The 11,251-nt window shown below is 41.1% G+C and overlaps 2 protein-coding genes across 3 annotated transcripts in view; both read right to left on the bottom strand.

Annotated features, from left to right (window-relative positions):
- Positions 1-1,260: 1,260 nt before the first annotated feature.
- LOC308100850 (H-2 class II histocompatibility antigen, E-S beta chain-like) overlaps positions 1,261-11,251 on the bottom strand; it is a 13,646-nt gene continuing 3,655 nt past the window's right edge. The window contains exons 3-8 of one of the 2 annotated variants that reach the window (XM_080449999.1): positions 11,002-11,209; positions 9,990-10,057; positions 9,662-9,745; positions 8,478-8,591; positions 6,783-6,843; positions 1,261-2,209 (exon numbers count right to left, since the gene is read on the bottom strand). In XM_080449999.1, coding sequence (XP_080306125.1) covers positions 6,785-6,843; positions 8,478-8,591; positions 9,662-9,745; positions 9,990-10,057; positions 11,002-11,209 — 533 coding nt within the window. In that variant the 3' untranslated portion in view covers positions 1,261-2,209; positions 6,783-6,784. The remainder of the gene's footprint in view (positions 2,210-6,782; positions 6,844-8,477; positions 8,592-9,661; positions 9,746-9,989; positions 10,058-11,001; positions 11,210-11,251) is intronic. The other variant, XM_080450000.1, reaches the window with a different exon arrangement.
- On the bottom strand, positions 4,765-6,766 carry LOC308100849 (arginyl-tRNA--protein transferase 1-like). Its single transcript, XM_080449998.1, has one exon. It carries the CDS (start codon positions 6,568-6,570, stop codon positions 5,221-5,223), a length of 1,350 nt encoding a protein of 449 aa, XP_080306124.1. The 5' UTR covers positions 6,571-6,766; the 3' UTR covers positions 4,765-5,220.

The following is an 11,251-nucleotide window of genomic DNA, read 5'->3' as shown; positions in this document are numbered from 1 at the left end:
GGGCAGTCTGACCACTACTGTTACCATGTTTATATATTCTGCCTCACTCAACCTATAGGTATATTTTATTCATGATTGTAATACCTTTCTACTGACTTATTTAATTGTATCTTTGTAGCTATATTGTATTCTCATGTTCTGTAAGAATATAAATTATACTGTGGAAAAGTACCACCTTCACTCACCTATACGGGGCCGCCTCCTGCTCCATGGTAACGGATTGGCGTGTGGCTTTGATTGGCCCTTGCCTTTCTGAGAGATGTCATTTATACTGGCTGTGTGCCAGCTGCTGCCTTATGCCTGATGAAGGTCCAAGCGACCGAAACATTGCATCTTAACTAAATAAACTCCTATGTAAGTGAAGACAGTGTGCGGGACTCCCTCTCCCTTATCTCTTTCTCTTCCGTATGAAGGACCCCCAAATGAATATGTATTTTGGCCGCGGAAAATATATATATTTTTTAATGAAAATAGCTAATCTACAAGCTCACAACACATCACATCGCAACGCGTTGTGAGCTTGTAGATCGGCTCAACATGGTTCAACAGATTTTGATGCTATATTAACTCACAGGACGATACTCTCTTTTTTTCCTTCGTGGATACAATGTTTGTTTTGGGGGCTCCCCCCACCCAGAATATTGTTCCCCAGCTTAGAAAAGCTGGATGGAACACTTGCTTGTTGATTGCAGAGAACGAATCAGGTGTCTCCAAATTCTTTATCTCCACCTCCATCTTTTCCCCAGCTAATTAGAATCGAGCATTTCCATTAAATGGAAATGAGGAGGTGTGATTTGAAAACAGCAGTCAATGAGAGTGTAGCTTTCCCATCTTATGGGGGAATTAGGATTATGCTGAAATGTGATCGCACGTTATGGTAACCAGACTATCCCTCTCCCGGCAGAGTTGTTGGGAACTATTCTATTTGGCGGGCGCAATATTCCTTTTCGTAGGCAGATGAGTGACCAACGCAGCTTCCGCTAAGTTGTCACGAGGCCTTTACGCACATTGACCATGAGTCATGTTACACTGTAGCCTTTGCTATTGCTTATAGGCTATGAGATAACTGTTTGCTGACCACTGATATTGCACCCCAGCCTCAAAGAGCCTCTAGTGGTGGACTGGGGTATGTCACCCTGTTGTGTTTTACTCTGTTGCAGGGGTTCTAAAACATGTTCATGTAACGTCCAAAGTAGCAGATCTACAACTGTGTTTTCAATGGGATGAAACACAGCACACTGACACAGTGCTTTCCATTGCTTTATTTATGAATAAAATGTCCCATTAAACAATGCATGGTTATGAATGATTACACATAAATGATTACTTATTATGAATGATTGCAATTGTCATGATTGCAACTCGTGAATTATCACATAATTATAAACAATTACAAATAGATAAGACCTTTAACATGTTCATGTCCATTTAGATCAGTAGTTCTCAACCTGTGGTCCGGGGGCCCACTGGTGGGCCGGGAGGATATTGTAAGTGGGCCTCCAAATAATTTGCAAAACACTGAAGAAAAGAGAAAAAAGATAGAGACACAAAGAGATCTTCTCTTCTAGGGGTCCCTGGCACAACATCTTTTCAGATGTCATCAAGTTGAGGACCACCACAGGTTTAAAGACGGTGGTGGAAAAAGTACTAAAATATTTTACCTAAGTAAAATTACCAATACTGCAATACTGTAGAAATACTTACAAGTTACAAGTAAAAGTCCAGAATTCAAAATGTACTTGAGTAAAAGTACATACATATTGGTATCAAAATGTACTTAAAGTACAAAAATAATTTTAAAATAGCAGATCTACAAGCTCACAACGCGTCGCGACCCGTTGTGAGCTTGTAGCTCGGCTATTTTCAAATTTTGGAATAATGATAATGAAAATAACTAGTAACTCAAGTTTTCGAATAATTGCAGTGGAGTAAAAGTACAATAATTGCCTCCGAGATGTAGTGGAGTAGAAGTAAAAGTATTGCAAATTGGAAATACTCAAGTAAAGTAAAAGTACCTCAATTGCACTTACGTACAGTACTTGAGTACATGTACTTAGTTACGTTCCACCACTGTTTAAAGGACTCATGTTGTGAAAAAGGTTTATCAAGTCATCAGAGTGCTTCTGTTGACATGGATTTAAAAGCTGATTGGACAGGCATGTTATTTCCTCTTCTCTCCGCCAGGGGTCAGCAGTGACTCGCTTCATCTCTGAAAACACAAACATCCAGTTTCCAGTTAGAACACGTGGTGGAAAAACTCACTTATTAAAGACAAAATAATTCCTTCTGACAAGAAAAATACTCAAAACAGTTTAAAAGTACAACAGAAGTATAATAAGGACTGTTCATGAACAGGGCAGAAGCTGCAAAGCAACTGTGCTCTCATACAGGATGCAAACTCTCTTGTACACTTCGGTTGCTATGCTGTTGCTATGCGGGAAGAGGAAACAGTTACCAAACTGCCATCCTTGGCCTGCCGTACACAACCAGTGGTGTAAAGTAACCAACTACATTTACTCAAGTACTGTACTTGAGTACGATTTTGAGGTATTTGTACTTTACTGGAGTATTTCCAATTTTCAGTACTTTTACTTCTACACTACATCTAAGAGGTAAATACAATTATTTGAAAACTTTAGTTACTAGTTACTTTGTAGATTTTGATTATTATTACAAAACATATATTAACCACTTCAGCCCTATATACATTTCGGCCATTTGAAAATAGCCGATCTACTCGCTCACAATGCGACGCCTTGTGAGCTTGTAGATCTGCTATTTTCAAAAGATTTTTACATTTGAAAACTTTGTGCAATGGGACATTCTGCATAATGAGTACTTTCTAATTTTGGTACTTTAAGTACATTTTGATACAATACCTTTGTACTTTTACTCAAGTACAAAGGTACAACAGTGCAGTATTGATACTTTTACTTAAGTAAAAAATGTGGGTACTTTTTCCAGAACTGTACACAACAATACCAGGATGTAGTTTGACGCCTCAGCCCATGATTTAGGTCAGTAGACAGCAGAACTAACACATTTTCTTCAGGAGTTCAGGAGAAGTTGTCTCAGTAAAAATTACAGAATTGTTAATTCACACGCATTAACAATAGACACAACAAAATGACAGCTTCAAGTGCCTAAAATGATTTTTCTACAAGATTTGATTACATTCTGACAGCTTATGACATCAACATACTGATAATATTACACATGTTCATTCCCAGTATGGATATGACACCGTTCCCACACCATGCATAAGGATGAGGAAAAACATAACAATGGGTACAGAATCACGTAACTACAAGGGTACTTGAGATCAGATATATTTTTACTCTACAAACCCTGCATTGTTCTGTGTAAATACAATGAATCTCTAAGAATTAGACTGTACTAAAGTCTATAACCATTAGACTGTCCTAAAGTCTATACTAACTAGTATATACTAACCACACATACGGAGTCTTCTGTGTGTGTGTCAGTTAATTTGATGTCCGGTGGAGTCTTCTATTGACTCATGATGACCCGGTCTTCCAATTATTGGCTTAGGAATGTGACAAAAACAAAAGAAATCTCCATGAATTCAAGGCTTCATGGGGTGTGTAATTTATAGAAAATAAGTAATTTTTTGGGGTGAACATACTCCTTTAAAGGAGAATTTTGGACTAAGTTTTTCTTACCTTTTCTATGATGTTATGATATCTTAGGATGAATGGTACCGTAGAAAATTTTCATAACTCATGGGTCCGCCACAGCTTAAAACGTGCGTGGATTGGCCTTGCGTTAGATCGCATATTTTAATAGCTTTTTTTATTTTTTTTGAGAGAGAGATCTGACGTTCATAGTGACAGAACAATGTCAAAAAAAAAAAAAAAAAAGTCTCGCTTGACGAGATTGAAATCTCGAGATTTCAATCTCGTCTAGCGAGAGTTAGATTTTTTTTTTTTTTTTTTTGGTTGCATAGTTTTCTGTCACTATGAACGTCAGATCTAAAAAAAAAAAAAAAAAAGCTATTAAAATATGCGATCTAGCGCAAGGCCTATCTGCGCACGTTTTAACACTTTACCTGCCAATCACGAGTATAACCGTTGATGAAAAATACACCCGTTTACTGCCAATAACTGCCATCCACGAGTATAACCGTTTTTCAAAAAAAAAAAAAAAAGAAAGTTTTTTTGTCTTTTTTTTTTTCAATTTATCCACACAGAACCAGGGATATCACGATCCAAAGATTTCTAGCTCCATTCACTCCTTGGTTAACTTATTACTTTAAAATCCTGTATCTCGGCTCCTGTGTAAAAAAAATTTAAACACTGGCACTGGGGGAAGTAAAATAAAAAAAAACCTCTGGCAGGGAATGTGTTAAGCTGTGGCGGACCCGGGATGGAGTTATGACATTTTTCTACTGTACCATTCATCCTAAGATATCATAACATCATAGAAAAGGTAAGACAAACTTAGTCCAAAATTCTCCTTTAAGCGAGACTTTTTAAGCATGTCCGAAATCTTACTCGATAGTGTGTGAAATGCATCCTAAATTCAAGAGAATGCAAGACCTACAATTCAAGAGTGGTAGGCCAATAATGTGAAGCGACCTGTTATAGCGCCGACTTTTGAAAGATTTGGGTTGGTGGTTCTAGCTTGGCCTAGTGGGAATATACTGTACCTCCATCCATCCATCTTTGCAAAGTTTCACAGCAGTTCGGATGCTGCGTTCATGATTTGTGGCATGAAAAATGATATGTCTGACAGACGCACAGACAAGTGGCCTATTTGAGGGGTTGAATCATGATGGATTCTTATTTTGAGTGTATGACCTATGGTTCATTAGACTCGAATGATTAAAGTGAAGCAGCAAAAAACACTTTGTACAGAGAGGAGATGGACACACAGGCTGACATTTAGGACAGACAGACAAAGAAACGGAGTCTCAGCAATGAATCAAAACGGACTTCATGTGACCAGCCTGTTTTGTTGCTATCGCCCGTTGAATAAGGCTCGTTCTCACCAAAAAAAGAAGAAATTCAAGATGTGTTTTTCTACAAATCCTAATAGGAGTTGACGGAAGTGACGTTTTTGGGATGACGTCACATCCGTCCATTCCTTCTCTCAGAGTCAAGGGATCATTCCTAAGTTGTCTTAGAGCGCCCTCTTGTGGAATTTTCAACAAAAAAACATAACATAAACATACGTCCTTGGCAGTCAATGTGTTAAGGTTTAGGTGCGGTAGAGCAACATCCTCTCTGCACAGACCTGCCCCACCAGACCTCCGTACCGCCGCACTGCCGTCTCATCACTGGAGCCCTCCTCGCGCTTGCATCTGTAGACGGCGTAGGACATGACTGTCTTCTTATACAGCACCAGAGCCTTGTCCACATCGCTGAGCACCTGGGCATCCCCTGCATCAGGGTCCTGGTTGAAGCGAGAGTAAAGGGAGTTCTCCAGACGGGGTACGCAGCGCTCTATGGGCGTCCAGACGAAGGTCTCCGGACACAGGAGGTCTGAGGGGAGGTACTGGCCCTTGTAATGCATCTTGGGACAGGAGCGGATGTAGAAGCCCAGATAGTAGTAGCACAGCCTGGGAGACTGTCTCTGCAGCTGCCTGGTGAAGGCGATCTCCCTGAGAGCAGAGTAGGAGCCCAGAGACAGTGTGGTGAACTCTGGGTGGTAGTAGAGATAGACGGACGTCACACAGGTGGGCAGGATGTCGATCACCCCCACCGCGACCATACGCCCGTCCAGCCAGTACTGCTGGTGGAAGGAGCCGTAGCCCGCATCCGGCCCGTCAGGAGGCCACTCCGCCTCCAGCGGAGAGTCGCAGAGGAACCTCTGGAACTGGCTCTCAGAGGGCTTGTCTGGAGGGTCCTTGTGAACGGCCATCTGGTACAGTTTGTAGACCTGGTAGGAAGCGTCGAAAGAGGCTTTGAACTGTGCGCTCGGGGGGCTGGAGCGCACCAGCCTCACCTCAACGCGATGAAGAGGGCCTTCGGGCAGCGGAGCTTCGGTGATGAAATCCTCCAGGATTGTGCTCTGGCTGTGTGGGCCAGGGGGGGTGATGGGGGCAGCAGAGACCCCCTGCGTCATCTGCTGCTTTTGAAGACGACGCTCCTTCCCCAACTCCTTGGTCTTCCGACACGGAGGCCGGCTAGGATCTGCTCCTATTCCTGGTTTAGGGGTCGAGGCGGGTGGTCTCACATCCGGAGAAGACACTGGATTATTTCTGGATGCTTCTGAGACTGATGGATCAGAGTCCCCCACCTCAGTCTGAACGTCGGTGAAAACGGGTCCCTCTACTTTCTCCTTTGGGCTGGTTTCACCACAGCCAGCGTCCGTGGGCCGTCCCTGTTCTGTTGGCGTTAATTCCCCTTTAGACAGAAATCTGCTCATTCTCTTCAGGATCTTCTTGTGAGATTTGGACGGCTGGAAGTTCAAGGCATGACACCTGATGGTGTACTGTGGACAGCATGTCTTGTTCAGTGTAGGCTTGTAGATGTACCTTCCACTTCTTCTCCAGCCTCGGTCTATGAGGTCCTGGTAGTCTTGTACCGTCATGGTGTGGGACCACATTCCCTGAGAGAAGCTTCCCTTTTCATTCTTACAATAACCACAACGGCTCTCATCTTCACCAAAATACTCGACAAGTGTAAGTGTACGTGATTGTTTCCTGCCTTCAATGGCTGCAATGGTAACCTAAATAAGTTTTATAAACGTGTGTTTGAGTCTATTCAGGAGGAGGATGTGAACGGGGATATGTTTTGGAGGAGTCTACAGATACTCACTTTCAATTCTTCAGCACTGGGTGACTTCCTAATGAGATGGGTGACATAGACACAGACAAATCTAGTTATTGGTAGATAGAGCTAGTTATTGGTAGATAGAGTCAAGTATTAAGTATAACACTCACCCAGAGTCAGTTCAGAACATTTTGTCTGAAGCCAATCTAATTTATATCATTATAACTTATGACATCAGATCATGTAAAACACACCGTGGTCAACTTTGGCTTAATGCATGAAAGTCACATTTGGCCCCTCCTCTTGATTAAAAAATGGACACGATGTCATCAAATGCATGATGATGTCATGATATTGGGGTTGGGTTTACGGTTAGCTACCTTCAGCATTTAATGTGATATGTTCATCAGGTTCCACATACTGCATTAGAAGTAATAACATGTGCATTTCACTCTTAATTGGGATTAAAAATGATGACAAATTAACCACATCAGTGAAAACGTAACTCTTATGTCTAAACTAGTGAAACCAAAACTCTGCCTAAATCAGGTAATCTAAACTAGTCTAAACCAGTTTAGGTAGTCTAAGGACCCCTAAGTTGATATGTATTAATTGCCCCGTAAACCAGTAATGTAAACCAGTAATGTAAACCTGTGTAAACCAGTAATGTAAACCAACGTAAACCAGTAATGTAAACCAACGTAAACCAGTAATGTAAACCAATGTAAACCAGTAATGTAAACCAACGTAAACCAGTAATGTAAACCAATGTAAACCAGTAATGTAAACCAATGTAAACCAGTAATGTAAACCAATGTAAACCAGTGTAAACCAGTAATGTAAACCAACGTAAACCTATAATGTAAACAAATGTAAACCAGTAATGTAAACCAATGTAAACCAGTAATGTAAACCAATGTAAACCAGTGTAAACCAGTAATGTAAACCAATGTAATCCAATGTAAACCAGTGTAAACCAGTGTAAACCAGTAATGTAAACCAGTAATGTAAACCAATTTAAACCAGCTCCAATGAGTCTGTTTTTGCATTCATAGTTGGCATAGCTTCTCCATCAATAGTTCTCAAAGTGGATTCCAGGGACTCTATGGGTTCCTTTATGGGGGTCTAACTTGACCCTTACAAGTCTGTAACTCTGAGAGTATACAAGGGTCCATTTGGTTCCATGTGTATACTGTCAGAATTAACACATCGGGTGCCAGAATTTCATAATAACAGATTACGTTCGGTGCCAGAAATCTCACCGTCTGCAACGCTGCGCTGTTTAGAGCTGTGGACTCCACGGCGAGCACACGCACGTAAACAATGCATGCGTGCACAGCAATGGATGGTCCTGGCTAAAGCCTGGAACAACAACATGTCTCATGCGAGTCAGTCACCATTGCGGAGCGATCGCGCATCGAGAATGACTCGTTTTGCCCACTGTAAAAAGTTAAGGAGATACAGAGGTTTTTAGCAAGTAGATAGAATGGAAGCGGATGGGAGCCCGATTTTTTGGCACGGTGATCCATCTGTCCCTTACTTCTTAGAGTGTTCATGGGTGATTCCAGTGCCGTGCTAGCCCCCCCCCCTTGTGGAAAAAAAGACTGATAACAAAAAGACTGATCGGCACCAAAGCGCTACTCTTTGAAAACACGGTTTTAACCGTGTTTGGCACCCGATAAAAAACTTGAGAAGTCATTCTTCCATGTGACCTGTGACCCCTGTCACTGTGTCACTGACCTTGTTCCTGTCTCTTGTAGTAGATGAATCCAGACAGAGTGAAGAACAGCCCCACAACCACACCTGATGCTCCCATGAGGATCTGGTTCCTCTCTGACTCCAGCAGGGAAGGATCTGACAATATAACAAGTAAACCACTGGTGGAAAAAGTACTCAATGTTTTTACTTAAGTAAAAGTATCAATACTGCAGTGTAGAAATACCCTGTTACAAGTAAAGTAAGGTATTCAAAATTTACTGGAGTAAAAGTACAAAAGTATTGGAATCAAAATGTACTTAAAGTACCAAAAGTAAAAGTACTCATTGGGCAGACTGTCCCATTCACAAGTTCAAAATGCCTTTTGAAAATAGCAGATCTACAAGCTCACAATGCATCGCATCGTGAGCTTGTAGATAGGCTATTTTCAAATGGCAGAAATGTATTTAGGGCTGAAGTGGTTAATGTATGTATTGTGATAATCTAAATCTGCAAAGTAACTAGTAACTAAAGCTGTCAAATAATTGTAGTGGAGTAAAAGTTCCATATTTGCCTATGAGAAAATTTCTGAAAATTGGAAATACTCAAGTAAAGTAAAAAATACCTACAAATTGTACTTAAGTACAGTACTTGTAGCCTACTTAGTTACTTTACACCACTGATAACAACCAAACACAATGATACGTTACAAGTGGTTCTCAAACTGTGAGGATTTCAACATATGCAGGGTATCTGCACATTTCTAAAGTGATAATTTAAGGACAACAAAGAAAAATAAGACCATTACTGCGTCAGAAAGTAATCAACACACTATTTACAAACAATGGTCAAATGTGACATAAGAAAGCGTTGTGAGCTTGTAGATCAGCTAGTTACACAATCTGTGGAACTGAGTCAAACTAAATGTAATGCCTCAAGTCCTACAATTCCAAGTGCTTGTCAGGGTGGGGGGTCCCCAGTTCAAATATGTTATTTTGGGGGGTTGTGGCCTTAAATGTTTGCGAACCATGATAATATATTCTATTCTATTCTATTCTATTCTATTCTATTATAGCATATATTGTATATATTATATTATATACATGTATGATGACATGTTATATGATATATGGTATATAGTTGCTTGTTTAAAATACATTTTACAAGATTTTAGTTGAGAATTACTGTCATACAGTAAGATAAAAACAGAATACAGTAGAGTGACATACCCCAGTCCACCACTAGAGGCTCTTTCAGGTTGGAGTGTTCCTGCATTCTCTCCTGATCAGAGGTCAGTCTCTCATAGGGCTCCACTGGAATAAGGAGAACATTATGAATGCATTGATATATTATCAGAAACCTCTTATCTCCATATTTTAATTTGTAAATGAACGCCCGACTTGATAATACTACAGCGTCACGCAGAAACGTCAAAAGTAGCAGATCTACAAGCTCGAAACGTGGCGCAATGTGACACTTGTAGATCTGCTACTTTGGATAGCAGAAAACACGTTTTAGAACCCCTGCATCAGAGTAAGACACAACAGGGTGACATACCCCAGTCCACCACTAGAGGCTCTTTGAGGCTGGGGTGTTCCACCATGCAGGAGAGCTTCTCTCCAGATCTGAAACACACACACACACACACACACACACACACACACACACACACACACACACACACACACACACACACACACACACACACACACACACACACACACACACATTAGCAGTGTCTGCTATAATATAGTTTCAATGCACTCATCAAGTTTTTGTCACATTATTGGTTTAGAGGTGTGGGTGAAATTATTTTCGTATAAGCTCCATCAGTAGTATTGTAGTTTTCTAGAAAGGGAAGAAGGAAGAAAGAAAGAAAGAAAGAAAGAAAGAAAGAAAGAAAGAAAGAAAGAAAGAAAGAAAGAACACAGGCCAGACATTAACATGTGCCTGATATGAGTAGAGTGCAATATAGACATAAACACATAGCTCACATATTAGTCTCAAAGTGAAAGACTCTTACGCCAGTGTGACTGTGATTTTTTTTGCCTCCGGCCGCGCGGTGAGGTCCCAAATACTAACCGATGAGCAGTATATTTTTATTTATAATAAAAATAAACAATGTTATTATTTATAATAAAAATGTACAATAATGATAAAATACTGAAGGTAATGTGGGCCGGTGCTACTCCAGACCCAAAAAGTGGAGGAAAAAAATAAGTAACCAGGCCGCTCCATTCCAGGCCTGGTCAGCCTGGAAGCCCGGGAGTTTCCCCAAATTTCCCAGTGGCCAGCACGTCCCCTATCCCTGACCTAAAGCATACTGTACTGGTATGTAGTACTGGTCTATACTGGTGTGTAGTCTGTGTACTGACCTAGGTGTGTACTCCAGGTTGGAGTGTAGCTGGTAGTACAGAGGTGTGTATTTCTATATATACAGTCAGTGGGTGTCTATGTGTATTTCTACGTATAGGTGTGTACCTGGGTGTGTACTCCAGGTAGGAGTGGAGCTGGTAGTACCAGTAGAGGTGTGTATTTCTATATGTATAGGTGTCTATTAGGTGTGTACCTGGGTGTGTACACCAGGTAGGAGTGGAGCTGGTAGTACCAGTCTCCATCTGCCAGCACATCAGTGACATTAGAGGTGGTGGGTTCTCCGTCTCTCAGCCAGGTGACCAGGATCCGTTTAGGATAGAAGTCATAGACACTGCACTTCAGCATGGACGCATGTCTGCCAACAGGGGGCCTCACTGGGCTCAGTCTCACATTAGGCTCAGCTGGAAGAACAAGAACATTATTATTATTATCATCATCATCAT

This window comes from Gymnoscopelus braueri (assembly GCF_963280865.1).
Source record: "Gymnoscopelus braueri genome assembly, chromosome: 14".
NCBI lineage: Eukaryota > Metazoa > Chordata > Actinopteri > Myctophiformes > Myctophidae > Gymnoscopelus > Gymnoscopelus braueri.
This window is presented reverse-complemented; position numbering and strand designations above follow the sequence as displayed.

Coding starts and splice junctions, on each gene's coding strand:
- LOC308100849 (XM_080449998.1), bottom strand. CDS start 6,570: ATGTGGTCCCACACCATGACGGTACAAGACTACCAGGACCTCATAGAC.